General features: G+C 39.4%; 4 protein-coding genes across 11 annotated transcripts; 2 read left to right on the top strand and 2 right to left on the bottom strand.

Moving 5' to 3' along the window:
* Positions 1–3,876: 3,876 nt before the first annotated feature.
* Positions 3,877–5,350, bottom strand: LOC107217000. The gene is made up of 2 exons (XM_015654348.2): positions 5,131–5,350; positions 3,877–5,033 (listed from the first exon to the last, which is right to left on the bottom strand). Exons 1-2 carry the CDS (start codon positions 5,225–5,227, stop codon positions 4,666–4,668), a joined length of 465 nt encoding a protein of 154 aa, XP_015509834.2. The 5' UTR covers positions 5,228–5,350; the 3' UTR covers positions 3,877–4,665.
* A 1,695-nt stretch (positions 5,351–7,045) lies between these two features.
* On the bottom strand, positions 7,046–10,435 carry LOC107217005 (cell division cycle protein 23 homolog). 3 transcript variants are annotated; one of them, XM_046730507.1, is made up of 8 exons: positions 9,908–10,435; positions 9,175–9,839; positions 8,914–9,093; positions 8,678–8,842; positions 8,326–8,572; positions 7,887–8,151; positions 7,583–7,739; positions 7,046–7,502 (listed from the first exon to the last, which is right to left on the bottom strand). In XM_046730507.1, exons 1-7 carry the CDS (start codon positions 10,009–10,011, stop codon positions 7,626–7,628), a joined length of 1,740 nt encoding a protein of 579 aa, XP_046586463.1. In that variant the 5' UTR covers positions 10,012–10,435; the 3' UTR covers positions 7,046–7,502; positions 7,583–7,625. The 3 variants fall into 3 exon arrangements, with proteins under 3 accessions (XP_046586463.1, XP_046586462.1, XP_015509840.2); XM_046730506.1 differs by having other exon boundaries at positions 7,595–7,739; XM_015654354.2 differs by having other exon boundaries at positions 7,047–7,739.
* LOC107217007 (ultraviolet-B receptor UVR8) lies at positions 10,434–14,341 on the top strand. Of its 3 annotated transcripts, XM_015654356.2 has the most exons (5): positions 10,444–10,677; positions 10,811–11,387; positions 12,300–12,524; positions 12,699–12,863; positions 12,947–13,199. In XM_015654356.2, the coding sequence occupies exons 1-5, from the start codon at positions 10,651–10,653 to the stop codon at positions 13,108–13,110; spliced, it is 1,158 nt and encodes a 385-aa protein (XP_015509842.2). In that variant the 5' UTR covers positions 10,444–10,650; the 3' UTR covers positions 13,111–13,199. The 3 variants fall into 3 exon arrangements, with proteins under 3 accessions (XP_046586464.1, XP_046586465.1, XP_015509842.2); XM_046730508.1 differs by lacking the exons at positions 12,699–12,863; positions 12,947–13,199 and adding an exon at positions 13,944–14,341 and having other exon boundaries at positions 10,434–10,677; positions 12,300–12,528; XM_046730509.1 differs by lacking the exon at positions 12,699–12,863 and having other exon boundaries at positions 10,438–10,677.
* A 219-nt stretch (positions 14,342–14,560) lies between these two features.
* Positions 14,561–16,662, top strand: LOC107217010 (protein FAM92A-B). Of its 4 annotated transcripts, none has more exons than XM_015654358.2 (8): positions 14,563–14,695; positions 14,804–14,905; positions 15,040–15,168; positions 15,290–15,470; positions 15,586–15,810; positions 16,066–16,098; positions 16,182–16,343; positions 16,430–16,662. In XM_015654358.2, exons 1-8 carry the CDS (start codon positions 14,664–14,666, stop codon positions 16,556–16,558), a joined length of 993 nt encoding a protein of 330 aa, XP_015509844.1. In that variant the 5' UTR covers positions 14,563–14,663; the 3' UTR covers positions 16,559–16,662. The 4 variants fall into 4 exon arrangements, with proteins under 4 accessions (XP_046586461.1, XP_015509844.1, XP_046586458.1 ...); XM_046730502.1 differs by having other exon boundaries at positions 14,804–14,941; XM_046730503.1 differs by lacking the exon at positions 16,066–16,098 and having other exon boundaries at positions 14,804–14,941.
* The last annotated feature ends 107 nt before the right edge of the window (positions 16,663–16,769 follow it).

Here is a 16,769-nt window from a genome sequence, read left to right as displayed (position 1 = left end):
ATTCTGCAGAATAGTACTGAGATTTTTAAATATTCAGTAATACAAACTCTTGATCATTTACCAAGAAGGGCTCGCATGAACATCGATCTCTCGCTGCATCTGATCCCGAAGAAGTTTGGGAACTTTCTACACGTGTGTAGAAAATAACGTAAGCCGGTAATTCTAAATGGTTTGTCTCTGTTGAGCATGTAAGAGAAAAAAATCGCTCGCAATTTATATTTTGAAACTGTAAAGCATGATTTCGTCAGCGTCAAGGTGAGAAAAAAAATGAAACATAATTTAAGCGTTGGTGTTTCGCGGGGAGTTACGTTACAACACACGGTTTTCCTTGCAGCAGAGCTTTTTACGTCGGCGCTCTTTCCGTAGCCTCGCTCTCGTCGTTCTTCCTTCGAAAATCTCTGCCAATTGCTGTCACTTGACCCGGTCGAATTCGCCTCCAATTCTGCGCTTGGTGTCGCACATACAGTCGAATTTCTCAATAAGGCCTCTCGCGATAGGGCCGCTTCCCCTCAAGAGAGTTGAGCAGCTTTCCTCGTTACTTCGGGTGAACAAAGCGTAGCCGCAATTTTGCCAAACACTCTCGCAACAGTGTAGGCAGCAAAAGTGAAATGCTGGAAGAAAATAGCGTAGCTGTTATGACTTTGGGACTTTGGGCGCCCTGTTGCGAGAGTCTCAGCTCAAAGCGCTGTAAATGCGCGTCGAGATCTTTGGTCGGGGTACGATAATTTTTACAAATATCCTCCCCCACACCCCCATGACCGGCCGTATCGAGGGAGTTGACTGTACTCGAAGTCAAAAATGCTGAAAAATGACTCATTCGCCAACCAGTCAAGCGTTTCCTGTCAAAGGTTCTTTTATTACCATATTCTGAATTATAATCCCGATTTCCCTAATTGTGGGTTTCGTCTAGACTTCACGGAGTCGTTGTGCGGAATCATACCTGTGACCATGGAACAAGCATTAGGAACCGTTAATCCTTGGCATGAGACACGGCACCGCGGGTGATTACTGCGACATGAAGCGTAAGGGGACACAAGGGTGTTTGTAGACGTGGGCATGCGGATTAGACCCATTCTTCAGGTATTTGTAGTTATAAATGCCGCAAATCTTATGACATTACCTATCACCCCAAACACGGCGAAAGGCAATAGGGGGGGGGGGGGGGGGGGGGGACATTTTCTGCCGTATATAATGTGCGAGCAAATTTTCAGAGCATTCAGTCGAATCTGCGCTTCATTGAGTCCCAGACACATAATCGCAGTCTCGTTTCCATTCTGTACTAACATGCTATTCGTTTCGAAAAAGTTTGTCGATAAATTTATCTGCGCGCTCTCATACTTGTATAAGTAAAAGAGGTGAGAAAAGTTTGTGGTTACACAATAATTTAATCACACCGCATCTGCGTAATGAAGGCTCCGGTAGAAGATAACTACCCGTACGCACTCTCAGCGAAACCAACACCGAGAAGTAATTTCATGCAGGTAAGTCAACGACGACGATACGTTACATTTTACTGAAAATCGGATGAAAAGTGTATAAGAAACAAACCTTTCGTCGCTACACAGACCAATTCAATTGTCGAAAGTACCATCAACTAAGATTAAAATCGTTTCTGGTCAAAATTCTCTATTTTTTATAAAATGTTACTCCAACTTTTCATCCAATTTTTTTTTTCACCGTATTATTTACCTGCTGTTAGCAATTTGCGTAAAATTTTCTATGAAAGTCGTACGAACCGTATGCGAGTCCTTCGAGCCTTATGATTTATCATCGATAGAAGTACACAGTCGACGACAACAGGACATGTCAATGTTTTCATACTCATAATTCAAATGTCAAATTGTGTAAATTCCAAATTTTTTTTCCCTTCTATCTTGGGACGGTCGCAGGTATTTATTGTGATAGATAGACAGACTGACATTTTTCTAGAAACCTATTTTTCGTATGAGGTTCGAAAACTTGAAGATTTATTGAAATTCGAGGACTCATATTCGACCGAAACTAACACTGCTCACCTTATGTGACAAAGAGTAAAAGTACTCGCTCTCGGACAGAAATTTCGTTTCGAAATATGCTCGTACGCATTGATGTTCGACAATTGAAATTAAACTTCTTTTTTCACCAATTTCATCTTTCTGGGCGCAGCCCGAGATTTCATTGACACAGTTGTGCGCGTTTCAAGCAGAAAATGTGATTTGAATAATTTCACACGTCTATATATTTGGGAAAATATCAGACAATTCAATTCTGGTAGGTGAAGTGACTCGAGTCCGAGTCTTGGAAATAAGTCTCAAAAATAAATGAAAAAGCATAACGAGACTGTATTAGTAGCCCGAGACAAGACAGAGACTCTCTGCCTTAGATGATTCAAACGACGGTTTTTCAACGAGTAAATGTCATTGGCGCTGTCATTTTGAACTTGTTCGATTGCTTCCATAATTCGTCGAATTTAACGATAATTTTTTTTTCTCCCTCAACAGCCGATCGGGGTGCCGTGTTCCACCCCGATTTAAGAGGACTTTATTGTTCCTCAAGCGTTTAGGAAGCTGTTCCATTTCAGACATATTTGGTTCGACATTGCGGGCCGCGACGATCCCTCGGTTAATTATCGAGCAATGCCTTCGTTCACAACGCAAGCATAACAACACCATTCACTCTCTGCGTTTGATCCCCGAAGTAGATGAACCGTCGAACATTAGAGGAGTTCCAAGTTACAAAGATTGGGAGCGGCAATTGCAGCGGAAACAGCTGAGGTGTTTTAGGATCCGCAGCAGGAGCAACAGAACTACGTCCAACGAGGTGCCCGGAATTGAGATCGAGGAGGACTTTGAAGATAAGGTGGACCCAGTAAACTGTTCGATGTTATCCGGGTAGTTCCTAGAAGATGTCCCCTTAGCCAGAACACCCACGGCTAGACGACCACCTGCTGATGTACCGTAGTTTGCGATCAAGTACCCCGGTTACCGGAATCCGGCCATGACCTGTCTTCACCGAAAAGTGGTGCCAATGCTTTCTGTTTCGTTCGTCCTGTTTGGGGACCGCTGCGAACGATCATTTGGCGTATTTTCACGAGGCGTTTCCTGATGGATGTACTTTCCGCGGCTACGTTTAGCATCACCATCATCTGATTCACGAGGATACCCAACAACTGCCGTGGTAGGCTCCGTCTCGCAACGGGTGCACATTTGTAACGTGCAATTCCGGATGCTAAAATACTGACAAGCGATTTTACGACACACGTGCACTCCGCCCAAGGCATTTGTAAAAACTCAGAAGCGCCATCAAGTCGACGTGCCAACGTCCGAAGCCGAGTAAGGCTGCATAAGAAGTTTTATGAAGTTATTTGATGTAATATGTATATAATAAGTATATGTATATAATATATGTATATTGTTACAAAGGGTGAAATCACCCGTTTTGCCCCCTCTTTAATGATCATAGTCAGCATAGATAAAAGACGTTTATAAACCTCTTATGTGCTTTCAAAAGAATAAGGTTGCTGCGTCAACCAACATTATTGTAAAAACAGTCTTGTTTCAGACATTAAACGAGAAACACATATCTTGCATTAAAGCATTTTCACAACATTTTATTCACGCTCTTGATTTCTTTTGACTTGATAATTAAACTCGCGGATCCATATTTATTTTCCGTAACGTCAAAGTACGTTACAATATAATATAATAAGTTATATGATAATATGTATGTAATGATAGAGTACAAGTAATTAGTGAGTAAGGCTGCATAAGAAGTTGTATGAAGTTATTTGATGTAATATTTTTATAATAAGTATATGTATATAATATAATATGTATATAATATAATAAGTTATATGATAATATGTATATAATGATAGTGTACAAGTAATTAAGATTAAAAACAACAAAAATTAACAAGAAAATGTGACGAACATTTTTTTTGCAGTCAATAAATGTGAGGCGTCAAAATTTGCTTCGGATAATTGCTAATTTTGTGTAATTGTATCGTTTCCTGTATGGTTGGATATCGAGGTATCGGTGTACGGGTATTTAATTTTTAGTCAAAATGACGATCGAGTCTAAGAGGATAAAATTTGCTTACAATAATATTAAATTTTACGTGATTGTATCGTTTTCATTATGGATGGATATCGTGGTATATAATCAGTGTACGGGTAATTCATTTTTAATCAAAATTCTGATCAATTCATCCATGGTTACTGATTTAGTTACTCGACATGTCACGTTGTACTTAATAACTACTAAGAAAAAATATGAAGGTTTTAGATGCATTTTGTAGCGATTTATACCCAAGAATGTTGTCATCCGTTCGATCCGGCTAGTAGTTTGGAAGTATTTTTATGAAAAAGATGTCGTTCAAATAAGGAACTTTAGTATGTAAGCTAACAAAGTTTTCGAATGAAAATCAGCACAAGTCTTAGCATTAGCATAAATTAATTAAAACTATTTAATATCCCAGAATTTTTAATTAAATCAAATCCAAATAATACAATAATCAAATATTAGCACAACATTTCACACGATTTTTTCAATTCGCCCATAAATGTACGTACTCACCTGGAGCGAAATTCTCAACCTCGGAATGAGATACTTAAATTCACAATAACGCTACAAGTGTGTTTATATATCTGGAGTAATATAAATTTCGCAAAGGTCCCAACACGCGTTACTGCTTAGGACTGCTATAATAGTAAACACAACCGGGAATATTTCTCGAATCTTCACAGAGACTTGACTTCGGATTAAATCCCAGGCCATCTGGACATCCGGCAATTTTTTTCACTCCGTCAGATTGACAGAGTAAGAAGAATTTGCAATTCCCAGCTATCGGATGACGGGAATGAGCCCCGAAGGGATAGGCGTCATTCGCTGGACATTTGTATAGATTTGGATCAGGAACGATGATTTCTAATCCTTCGAGGTTGTAACCCGCAGGTAGAAATGTTACGGTCTGCATTTCGGACGGCGGCACCGCAGGAATCACGGGAGCCACGGGAGCAACAGGAACGACAGGAACTACCGAAACTGCAGGAGCTGCATATGCGCAAATAATTAACAGCAAAAATTTCATCTCAGTCACTTTATAGAGAAAATTTCCTTTCCCAGTTTAATTTTTCCTTCTAACACATACCTTGAGTGGCGGCCGTTTCCGGGTACCAAATTGGAGTGCAAACCGAGAGCTCGGCACTCGTGGGATACCGACACTGCACCTTTACGTCGTCGAACATCTGACCTTTCGGACAAGCGTCAGGCTGAGCGAACCCCTGGTAGCATTTGTAAAATCGCCCGCATCCCTCTGGGGCGGAAAAAACGCCATTTAACCGCTGGCACTTCCCGGTACCGAGAGGCGTCTCTGTACAAACGGATAAAGGGTTTCGAATTTTTTTTTTTTAATTATTCTCAACGGAAGTAAAAGAAAAAAATCGTGCAGGTTTTTCAATTCATTTTGTCGGCCAACGTACGCAGCTGATTCCGTGGTCCGCATTCGACCTGATGCAGGGGCTTGCAGCCAGCGTAAGGAACGAAGCCGAGTCCGTCCGGACAGAAACGTTCGGTCAAAACTCCGTCCTTGCAGACGAAGTATTTATCGCAGTATGCACTGTCCGGTAACGAGTATTCCAAATTTTGACGGCATTGCGGCCAGTAATTAACGACGTCCGCAGACACGGCGATCGTCACAAGAGCAAAGAATTGTACCGCTGCCAGAGCAGGATTGTTAACGATCCCAAAAAGCATCGTGATTCAGTGACTACTTACGAAGGCGAATGATCGAGGTTTATATATGCCTCTCACGATCTGATTATACCCTCATCCGGAATAAATTTCTAGTTCAAACCAATTTGTACTAATCGTATAATGCAGTAATGATGTAATAAACATCTTTTTTACTGACTCATTCGGCGTAAATATTTTTGTTAATATCCAAATGCCGACGACGTGATTCGAATGTTTATAGCTAATTATAACGCGGGATTGAAACCTGTATAAGTGCAGTCGAGGCTAATATATTAAAAGATGGACCATGTTTTCTAATTTTTTGTATTGCAGTTAACCGCTGCAAGAAGAACTAATTTTTTCACTGTTTCTTTGGTAGCAGCAATCTAATTGTGAGATACGAGTATTTCATAACTCATACCGGTCATACCTCCCTTCAAGTACTATTTAATAAATAATTATATTTGTGTATTTACTTTACCAGCTGAAGAGAAAATTCGGAAATCCTGGTTGCCAAGATGAAGCTGAATTGATTGCTGTTTATGTTACAATTGCAGCTGTAATTATTTAGACAACACGGTTTTCTGAAAATCCATTATCCCCTACATCGTTAGGAAAATACGCTTCGTTAAAATTTGAATGGAGGGGTTTTAATTTATAATTGGCCGAGGAGTTGGTTTTTGAGTTGTCCTCTTACATTTCCGAGTAGGACAACTTAATGGTGTCTCAAATTGCAGTGTTTTGAATGTCCACACTAATACTTATATAAAGTACCTATGATCGGATTAGCGTGATAGTGAAACAACAGTTCAGAACTATCAGTCATTACTGCATGGCATTTTCTGAAGCGTTTGAACAATAATCATAAAATACATAAAGTATGCCAAAAGTTCCGAGACGGTTGAATAACTTGAATACTTCGAACCGTAGAAAAAATGGTTCATACCAAGGTTGTAGGATTTTTCCACGGCTTTTCAGTCGTGATGTTGGACTTGATTTTGAGAATGACGTTGAAGGTCATTTCAAGGTCAAGGCGTTGAAAGCTAATCCAATTTCAGATTCTTAAAATTCAAGATTACAGATCTAAGATGACGGTCTGACACACGCATGATTTAATAATTAGTCGTGATTTATACCTTTAAGGCGATGCTCTGTTCGATTTCGACGTTGTCGTATATATATCGAATTATCCAAGTTCACATATCTCAAATATAACGGCCCCATTTTTGGAGAATTCAAGATAAGTACGATGCAAAAATAAAGAAATAGCATAAATTCTAGGAATTCACTATTGCGATTCGTAGAATCCATACAATTTCTTTATTTCTGCGTCAAATGAAAATGCATTGCAATGTTTTTGTTCAGAATAAGTCCTTTTTCACGTTTGAGATACGTGAACTTCGATATTTGAAGATATGTAGATATTTAATGATATATACAACAACATCGAACTCGACTGGGGTACCCCCTTAACGATACTAAATATCGTACAGTTTAAGATAGATATAGATTTTTAGTAAAATGGCAGTTTAATGAAATAAAAACTGTTTAAAAAGGCGTATGTACATGTGTTTTTAACCGATGTCTACGTTCGTTATGTAAATACACAGATACTTACAATTACGTTCGTAAAAATTCTACTAAGCTAGAAAAGGGCAGGGGTTTTGTACAACGGAATATATGAAATGAGTATAGGAAGTTTCTGCCGAGAAATCCACTTTTTAAAGTGTCAACACACGATTTGTCTCCCTAATTTTTTATTCTATCCCACTATTTGAGGAGCACTACCTGTAACATCAGAAAAATTGATGCGTAGTACTCCTTGAACTTTAATATGGTATCAAAAATGAATGGACAGATTCAGGAACCTGCTTAGCTACCCAGAAATGGAGCGAAGGAGCGCTTTCCGCTTTACTGCGGTGGCGTAAAAGACAAATTCATTGGAGATAATTGATTTCCGGGCGTTCCATCAACGCGGCTACCACTTCCTTCCGCAATTGGATCAGTTTCATTCATATCTTCGATCTGAAAATACGAAATTGCCTTCAAACTTATAAGCCATCTTTCGAACTTTGCGAGAATTTGAAAAGATAGCCATGTAAAAGAATCGGATTTTCTTTTAATAGCGCGAGACGCTATTACGAATCTAAGAATTTTGTTCTCGTTTCTCACCACCATTGGGTTTTCTTCCACCTTTGCTCGTTTATGAGCGATTGTTCTGAGAAGGGCTTTAGCCTCTTCCTTAGTTTCGTCAAACTGCAAACACTTCTGAGCATAATGATTGGCCTGGTCTAATTGATCGAATTTCAAATGGTACGTTGTTAAATATTTGTACGCGTGACTCAGCTCGCCCCTATCCGCGTTTCTGTGCTCGTCCATAACAAAGTCCGTGTATGCAGCTGCTGCGTGATCCTGCTCTCCTAATTTTTCATAGAGCCTAGAAATGAGAGGGAAGATTTATTTAGCCAATATACCCGCCGCATTTACAGAGAACCTAGGAAACTAAGTAGAAAGAACATTTTCACATCTATTAAATCCAATGCGTGAATGAATTTAGCCAAAGTTAACTCAATGACACTTCGTTCAGTAGTGGTAAATGATCGTTGCGTACGTGGCTAGTTTTATCAAGGCCATTCCTTCGATGTCTCCGACATTGCAAGCTTTATAGTAACACTTCAGTGCATCCTGAATTTTTTCCTGCTTCTCGTAAGCCTCGCCTAAAGCGAGAACCATTCTGCTGTCATGAGGTCTGAGCAGCTGTGCTTGTTTGTAATAGTACAAACCATAAAAAGGCATTTTCAGGATCTCGTATGTTTGACCTAAGCCGTACCAAGCTCTATAGTCTCTTCGATTCACCTCTAAAATAATTATGAAAATACTTGAACGGTTTCGACGATTCGTAATAATTTCCTGTCTCATTGCTGTACCCAATCATTTTTTTATTCAACAGCAAATCACCTCACCTATGGCTTGTCTGTAACTGTGGATAGCAGCATTGGTATTCTTCATTTCCATAAACTCGTGACCAAGTAGAGTCCAAGCAGATAAATACTGTGGATTCAGTTTCAGTGCTCTTTGGAAGTATAAGGCAGCTTTTTGATGATCAGCTCTTAAGCTATAGTAATTTCCTGCAAGCAACTGTTTCAGAATTTACCGATACTATTAGGATAAAGTAACGCCATAAACTTAACTATTTCACCTATTATGCAACAAGTTTCCAGTCTATATTTATCAATTTTTGTCGCCCTGTGTGCCAAGTGTGCTAATTCAACTTTCAGCTCTTTCACGTAGAGTAAATTCGAATACGTGTCCATATTGTCCAAACAATAGGGATCGTCTTTTATTATGCGTTTGAATGCTTCTATTGACGCATCAACGTCTGAAAGTGTGAAAGTGACGATTAGGATTTTCTTAATGTGAAGATTCAATGGAGGTATAATCAATTGAAAACAAAGTAAACCTCGTTTGTAATGAACAGCAATCGCGATCTGCGCGAGCACATATCCATTTTTCTCAAAGCCCATTGACTGCAGTTCGCAATAGACAGCCATACCCTCGTCTATTAGCTGTAATTCAAGGTACATATGAGCCAGAAAAAATTTCTTCATCCAGTGATTGGGTAGGCTGAGATTCTCGAGCTTTTCCCTATCTGTAATAAGCGCGGCAAGTTCAAGCCACGTTCCCCAATGCATTGGCTGCTTTCGAACAGAGTTAACAAACACCTCAGTAGCTTCCCTGTCAAGGTGTAACTTCTTAAGAACAACTCCGAAAAGATAGAGACCAAAACCATCCAAGTTTCCAGCCGAGTGATCCTTTCGAAGATCAGCACAGAGCTGCTTTAGACTCTCATTCTTCAATGGATCTGGCGGCAGATCCGTCATGTCATCTATCTTTTTCTTTTCCCCAGACAAATAGCGTGAAAACAAATGAAGAAACCTTGCTTTAGGCATTTTACAACCCGCCGTGAAGAACGCAGCTCTGTCATACTCCTTCAGGTCAAAGTAACCTTTTGCCAATGTGTAGTCGTCCTCCTCATCCTCTGTTGTATCCGCAAAACTCACATCTACAGTTACATCGTGAGCATCCAGTTTCACCCCTTTGAGGGAAAAATTTAATTCTCCAAGCCTAGATCCGAGATTTAAATCAAATAAGTTTACAAATAGTGTGTGAATGGGCATGAACGTGTTTACTACCATTTTCTCGTGTGCTTTAATCCTCGGTCAGAACACTCCGTTATTGCTTTGAGTAAGTCGCTTTTTATTTCTTTCAGGTCGTACTTCGCTATCGAATCTTCCATACTGATTTATCACATACAGAGATTTGCCCGCAATTCTTACAATATTTTTATAGGTTAATAGTCCCGGCAGTCGTTGCCGGTAAACATTGTCAAACGTCACTTTCACTCTAGGCAAGCGATGGCCCGCAACTGAGTGATAATACCGCATGTTGCAATACCAACTTTTTTCGTAAGCTTACCCACCGAGTAAGGATGCATGTTCAATTTTTACACAATTTCTCTACTCAGAAAAATACAAGACGATCACAAATTGAAAAACAAATATCTTCTGTGCAGAATGATTCGTATATTATACAGTACGGGTACTTTTCGCAATTTTCGATTCCCAGAAAGATCTGTCGCCGTATTTCTAATACAGGACTTGACATTTCATGGTTTTCCGTTAAGGTCGTAGTTCTGTGAACTACAAACCATTGACTAGACTCAAATGTGTGTTTTACTCACGAAGTTTTACTCGTGGTTTTCATTCGTATGAAATATACAATACCTGTCGTAAATATTTTAAGCAGTAGGGAATCGGAAATAAACTTATGTATTTAGTCGAAACCCTAAACACGGTCTTCGTTTATTGCATCAAACGAAAATGTCAAGTTGTCAAGCAAATACATCAGAGCACGTGACAATCAGTTGAGCAAAGTAATGAAGACGTTCCATCTTCTCTCATGGGTAAGAACCGCATATTGTATTACAGAAAACGTATCGAATATAATAGTGCAAATACATAACGAAGAACTAGAGGCGTGAACATGAGTGATAAATAAAGCGATGAAATTCGTATAACGGAGCTGATGATCCGTAGGGTGCAAATTCCCACCGTCAACTGGGCCACGATGTTGAATCGGAGCAATGCCTGATCCCGACGGCGGTAAATTTGAACGACCCATGCGGCCGGGGGCCGAGAGTCTCTGACATAACAAAAATGAGCGGCGGGGCGGGACATTCTTTGATTTTGAATAGGCAGGGGGAGGTTTATTCCTGCGGACTAAACAACAAGCACCAGGCCGGTGCTGCCGGGACGAGAAAGTATGTCGAAAGTTTGGTAAAAATAGACGCCCTGAAAGAGGCAACAGTCGTTGACATTGCCTGCGGTTGGGACAGCTCAATGGCTGTTGATGACCGGGGTCAGTTGTATGCGTGGGGATCGAACGCCTACGGGCAATTGGGCGCTGGGAAAACGCCCTCGCAGAAACCGGCGATAATTCATCTGAAAGAAACCGCACCGGATCCGGTTGCGGATATTGCAATGGGACTCAGGCATTCAGCCCTCGTAACCACTAGTGGAAACGTTCTCGTTGCTGGATACGGCAGCAAGTGCCAATTGGGAATAATTGATGAATCAAACAAATCTCTCAAAGCTACCGACACTTTCACTCAAGGTGAATCACACACCTACCTCAGGGTAGAGAAATTTTATTATATAAAAAAAGTGTCGTTACGACGCGGCTCTACCGCTGTTACTCAATTTACTTGGCCAATGAAAAACATTTATGTACGAATTCTCAATATAATTATGACATTAATTTACTCCGAAATTTATCATGCACAACTCCATCGACTGCACAGGATACTTTAAAACATTTGCAACATGCAATATAGACGCTGTCTTCAAGCGTTCTGCAGTTTACAGTGTGTGGCAATTTTACAAAGAGAGAAAAAAATATCGAATCGTAACTAAACGGATGAACAAATAAGCTCAACTTTTTCGCAACAGTAGCTCAGCGTAGTTCATTAAATGTTATCGAATAATGGAGATTGAGCAAATTGTTCTACACCAAAAACATTTCGAAGTTGTAAATAATAGCAGGGAACAAACGGATATACACAAGAAGATGAAACCATTTCATTTGACCCTTGAAACCCAACAACTTTTACATGTTAAAACAATTTTAGGTGAAACCTATCATTGTCAAGATTGTATTTGACCTCACGAGTTGAAATGAAATACCCTGTATATACATGACAAAAAATTTCGAAATTCAGGATACACCAGTTTTTTTATGTACGAGACTCACTTAAATTTTAGAAAATGCTAGAACACAACGGTTGTGCAAGTGATGTAACGTGTTTTTATGTTAAAAGAAAATAAAATTTTTATGAATCGAGGTTTTTTCCGATAAGAAATACAGTTATAGGCACTACGAGCACTTTACGGTTGCAGTCTTAGTTGGAAATTAAATTTGTTTTTCAAATTGATGACTACATGTTTCATACCAGTTTGCTGATTACATATATTTTTATGGAAATTTTTGTACGAATGTTCTTCATAACTCTACATGTATAAATTACAGTGCCTGGATTAACTGGGATAAAAAGTGTCGCATGCGGCCAACACCATACGATAGCACTGTCAAAAAATGGTGATTTGTATGCATGGGGTGACAATAAGCACGGGCAACTGGGGTTCGATCCGAAGATATATGCGCGTCTTGAAACGCCTCTAAAATTGGAAAATGTAAACGTAGGTCCAGATGGTAAAATTTTCACCGGATGGACGCATACCGCTGTGCTTCACGGTAGGTACGACACATTGATATAAATTATATACATGGATGGGTGAGTTCACTTATATGCTGCGAATAGAAAATTTCAAAAGAATCGTTGGAAGAAGACAAACATAGGAAGGAAAATAAGCCAGAAATAAATATTTATACCACGTTCGTATGGTAATATGTTTTTCACAAGTATAGATGGAAAAGTTTTCGCTTGGGGTAGAAATACTTACGGACAATTAGGACGCGGCGCTGATAAATTCCTTGCGGAATCTCAACCGACTTGGCTACCCAAAGTTATAAAAAATGTTCCCGATTTCGTACAAATCGCTGTTGGATCGGAGCATAACATTGCTCTCGCAGGTAAAAAGAAGAAACGTAAGCTTAAGAAGTTCTCAAGGAGCCCTAATACACGAGGACAAAAAAATCTTTCATGTTTACCGCAGAAGACGGTTCGGTGATGTGTTGGGGATGGAACGAGCACGGGAATTGCGGGAATGGAACTGTTCAAGACGTTAGAGAACCGGTACGAATCGATGTTCTGAAAAACGGAATGGGAACTCTTGTCGGAACGGGTTACGGGCATTCGTTTGCCGTTGTGCAATCCTGAAGATGCAAAAAAAAAAAAATGGCCAAGATCCGGTGGGAGAAATTTGGCAAATTTGAAACGCCACATAAAGAACGTTCGGCTGAATGTTACACTCAAACATCAGAATTGTATAACGTACAACGTTGAATTAGGCGACGGAATTAGTGAAAATTATGCCTGTAAATAAATTATCCTTTGTGTATGTATATATATGTATAATATGTATGTGTTTCATGAAATAAATGCCTCGTTACGATGCATGCCGCTTGCAAAACAAAGTTGTCGCCTAAAACGAATCCGCTGCAGGGTAACAAGTGTTACGCGTCTTCAGGATTACACACCATTCTCTATCCCCACTATAACCCTACCGAAACGCACGTAAATACCCTGTGTGGACACTTTACCTTTAAAAATAACCAACTGAAAGCATTCTATATATGTATTTGTACATTAATGGTGAGTGGTGTAATATTTTTACTATTTAAACGGCGAGTTCGACAGCTACACCATCAGATAATTTCCATTCCTCAGTGGAAACAGTCGCTACAGCTGCAGTCGCCTAGTTCACGGTTACACCGAAACTTCAAAATGAAATTTCTAACGGTACGTTGATTCGATAAGTTTAACTTAAAAATAGAATTTCTTTCGTCAAGTTTATGAAGAAAGACTACAACATTTATTGTCCGATTACAAATGTCCCATTGGATTTAGGAGCATTTTTTTAGAAAGACTTGTTCTCTCAATTTTCGCAGTTACATTTCAATAAATCCATGAAAATGTGACTTAAAAATTCACACATCGAAAGAAACGAATCGTTGTCTCAAAATTCTAATCACTATTTCATCATTGAATAGATTCTGTACCTCGTCATCTTGGCAGTCGTCTTCGTTACGGCGACACCGATCGACGATTCGGATCTTACGGGAGGATCCGATAACCAGTACGAGACACCAGGCGAGAACCGCTACTTCATCAAGAAAGTCTTCAAGAAATTCAAGAAAATCTTGCTGTAAAAGCCCGAGGAACAGATTCTCAGCTATCAAAACAAAAATTTCAACCCATCATTTCCACGGTGTATAACAAATTCATACATCGACAAGATATTCATGCATAAATCATAATTACAAAACCCGTATATAATTATCATCAGTACCACCAATATGTCGATAACTCCATTCTGTTATAATATAGTTCTTAAGTGTACAATGTTATTGTTGTTGGGAGAGTTTTCTACCGAAATGTTTTTAAAAAAATAAATTTTATTCTCTAACCGGATGTATGGCATCATGTTTATGTATTTTCTTTTCACTCCAAAAATTCCTGTATACATCTTTTTTGTTATAAAATTCTAACGTTCGGTAAAATTCAAATGGGTAACGGGGGCTCGCTGTGGGGCGCATGGCTGCTTCACATTTGACCACCTGTACATAAAACATCACCTGTGCAGCTAGGCAACTGACGCCCCTGTTATATCAAAACAGTGGCCGTTGTGCTTGCGCGGCGTTTACATGTGCAGAATTTAGAAACGTCAAAGAATCGAAATAGCTGGTGTTTGATCGTTCGTTTGAGAAACTATGTTACGAATAAGGTCTCAAAATCATATCTGGTATGTATTTGATCCAAAATCAGATGAGTTTAAACCATCGTTCCTTTCACACGCTGATAATAATACAAGCAACATGTGATTAAAGTTAAATTCATTCAACTTCTCCAGCGAACAAGAAGCCAAATTTGTTCAAGAACGCATATCCGCTGTTGAAAAACACTTCGCCGAACTGTGCACAATTTTTGCTGCATTTACGAGAAAGGCTGCAAGGTTTTTATCCATGCATCTATATATCATAATAATCACGTAAATTTTATTCCGTTAAGTGTACGAAATATCGATTAATCGAGGTGATCTTTTCTCCTATATTCATGCGGTGTATTATTTATTCTCTTGGGGTAAAGATTGCGCGATAAAAACGACGAGGTTGCCAAGGTTGTCCAAAATTACGCGGAGTCGGAAAATATTAATCAATCTCTCAGCAACGGCCTGGCAAATTTTGCCACAACGTTATCGGTGATCGGAGATTACAGGTATGATTGACTTATCGACGTGAAAAGTTTCGTTATGCGAAAGTAACATGTAAATCAATAACCGAATGATAAATAAGATGAACTTGCATCATACAGCTATGCGAATTTCGATATTTTCCAGAGACGCCGAAGTTCAAAGACTGGACAGCAAAGTAATATCTCCGTTATCGCAGTATGCTGTTATTTGCAAGCACGCCAGAGAGGATGTGAAAAACACTTTCGCCGCACGTGACAAAGAGCTGACAAGACGAAAGCACTTGGACAAAGTTAGGGAACGTAACCCAAGAAATCGCCAAATGATCGTATCCTCTTTGTTATCGAATACATTCACTTTTTGTTTGTTACGCACTCGATATTACACTCACGTGATTTCCTTAATCTTGAACAATAATGAAAAAAAAAAAACTCATTAATCAGTCTCAAGCTGAATCTGAGTTAATGAAAGCTACGGTCGAAGTATCACGAGTTGTTAAAGGATTGGAAGAACAAATCGACTCGTTTGAAAGGCGGAAACTACACGACGTCAAGTCAGTTTTATTAGATTTTGTTACCGTAGAACTTGGCTTTCACACAAAAGCTGTGGAACTTCTTACCAAGGCTTATCAAGACGTCGCTGAAATTGACGAAGCAAAAGATTTAGAGGTACGAAAAGGAGCATTATTGTTTATGGGATTGGCTGTAAAACAACTAAATTATCCGCTGTTTGGTTCCCAAAGTTATATTTTGCACGATATTTTGCTAAAGAAACAAGCATTGCCTGGAGTTCGTTCACAATTCGTGTATTAAGTTAGGTATGTGAGAAAGCTATAATTTGATAAGTCTCACGTACTAAAGAATACAGTAAATCTATTCGACTAATCTTTGATTCACGATAATTCTCCTCTCCTGGGCTCGCAGGACTTTCAAGTAACCCGAGGAGATATGAATGGGGTAAAAATATACCAATTCTCTAGTGGGTTAAAATTTTCTTGCAACACCGATTACGGAATTAATTTTTTGAACCGAAATTGCAGGAGTTTAGAGAAGTTATGCGTGTCCCGGAGTCTGTATCACGTCTCGACACCGTCAGACGGGCATCTTTCCGGCAAGCCTATTCCCTCACGAATCTAGCCAGCCGTTTTACTTCCTCCCCGATCACTTCCAAATCGAGTCCCAATCGACCGACCGAATCTTTGGTAAATATAATTTTTTCACATGGTTTTGTTTAGTTTCTTCGTCAGATGCGATGATAAAGGAAACTATTGCATTGACTTTATTTTAGGAATCGCTGAAGACTGGATTCACAAATTCTGAGTCTACGAGGATCGAAGAATACGGGCAAAGCTCCGAGGAATCAGACTCTGAATCAATACAGGAGATATCAGTGAGACACAGGCACAAAACCATGTAAATGAACTTGTAGTAACAATATTGATATCCGATTCTAGGAGAACCTAATAGAATATTCATCGCAGAATCGACAAAGTGGCCTAAGCCTAAGAGCAGTGCCTGCTGCACCCAACTACCAAAAATCCCTCACATCCTCAGTCATCCACAGTATATCTTACACGTAATTGATGCAATTTTGCGTCGTACGAAATAATTACTTTCGTAATTAGCTA

The sequence above is a fragment of the Neodiprion lecontei genome, chromosome 2, assembly GCF_021901455.1.
Source record: "Neodiprion lecontei isolate iyNeoLeco1 chromosome 2, iyNeoLeco1.1, whole genome shotgun sequence".
Lineage (NCBI taxonomy): Eukaryota > Metazoa > Arthropoda > Insecta > Hymenoptera > Diprionidae > Neodiprion > Neodiprion lecontei.
The sequence above is the reverse complement of the archived record's forward strand: the minus strand, read 5'-3'. Positions and strand labels throughout refer to the sequence as shown.

Coding starts and splice junctions, on each gene's coding strand:
- LOC107217005 (XM_046730507.1), bottom strand. CDS start 10,011: ATGGAAGATTCGATAGCGAAGTACGACCTGAAAGAAATAAAAAGCGAC. Junction 9,840..9,907: donor TTAAAGCACACGAGAAAATG/GTAGTAAACACG, acceptor TCTCGGATCTAG/GCTTGGAGAATTAAATTTTT. Junction 7,740..7,886: donor TGGAAGAAAACCCAATGGTG/GTGAGAAACGAG, acceptor TCGTATTTTCAG/ATCGAAGATATGAATGAAAC.
- LOC107217010 (XM_046730502.1), top strand. CDS start 14,664: ATGTTACGAATAAGGTCTCAAAATCATATCTG. Junction 15,169..15,289: donor TCGGTGATCGGAGATTACAG/GTATGATTGACT, acceptor GATATTTTCCAG/AGACGCCGAAGTTCAAAGAC. Junction 16,099..16,181: donor CCCGAGGAGATATGAATGGG/GTAAAAATATAC, acceptor CCGAAATTGCAG/GAGTTTAGAGAAGTTATGCG.
- LOC107217007 (XM_015654356.2), top strand. CDS start 10,651: ATGAAGACGTTCCATCTTCTCTCATGG. Junction 11,388..12,299: donor TACCGACACTTTCACTCAAG/GTGAATCACACA, acceptor TATAAATTACAG/TGCCTGGATTAACTGGGATA. Junction 12,864..12,946: donor GCATAACATTGCTCTCGCAG/GTAAAAAGAAGA, acceptor TGTTTACCGCAG/AAGACGGTTCGGTGATGTGT.
- LOC107217000 (XM_015654348.2), bottom strand. CDS start 5,227: ATGTTCGACGACGTAAAGGTGCAGTGTCGGTATCCCACGAGTGCCGAG. Junction 5,034..5,130: donor GGAAACGGCCGCCACTCAAG/GTATGTGTTAGA, acceptor GCGCATATGCAG/CTCCTGCAGTTTCGGTAGTT.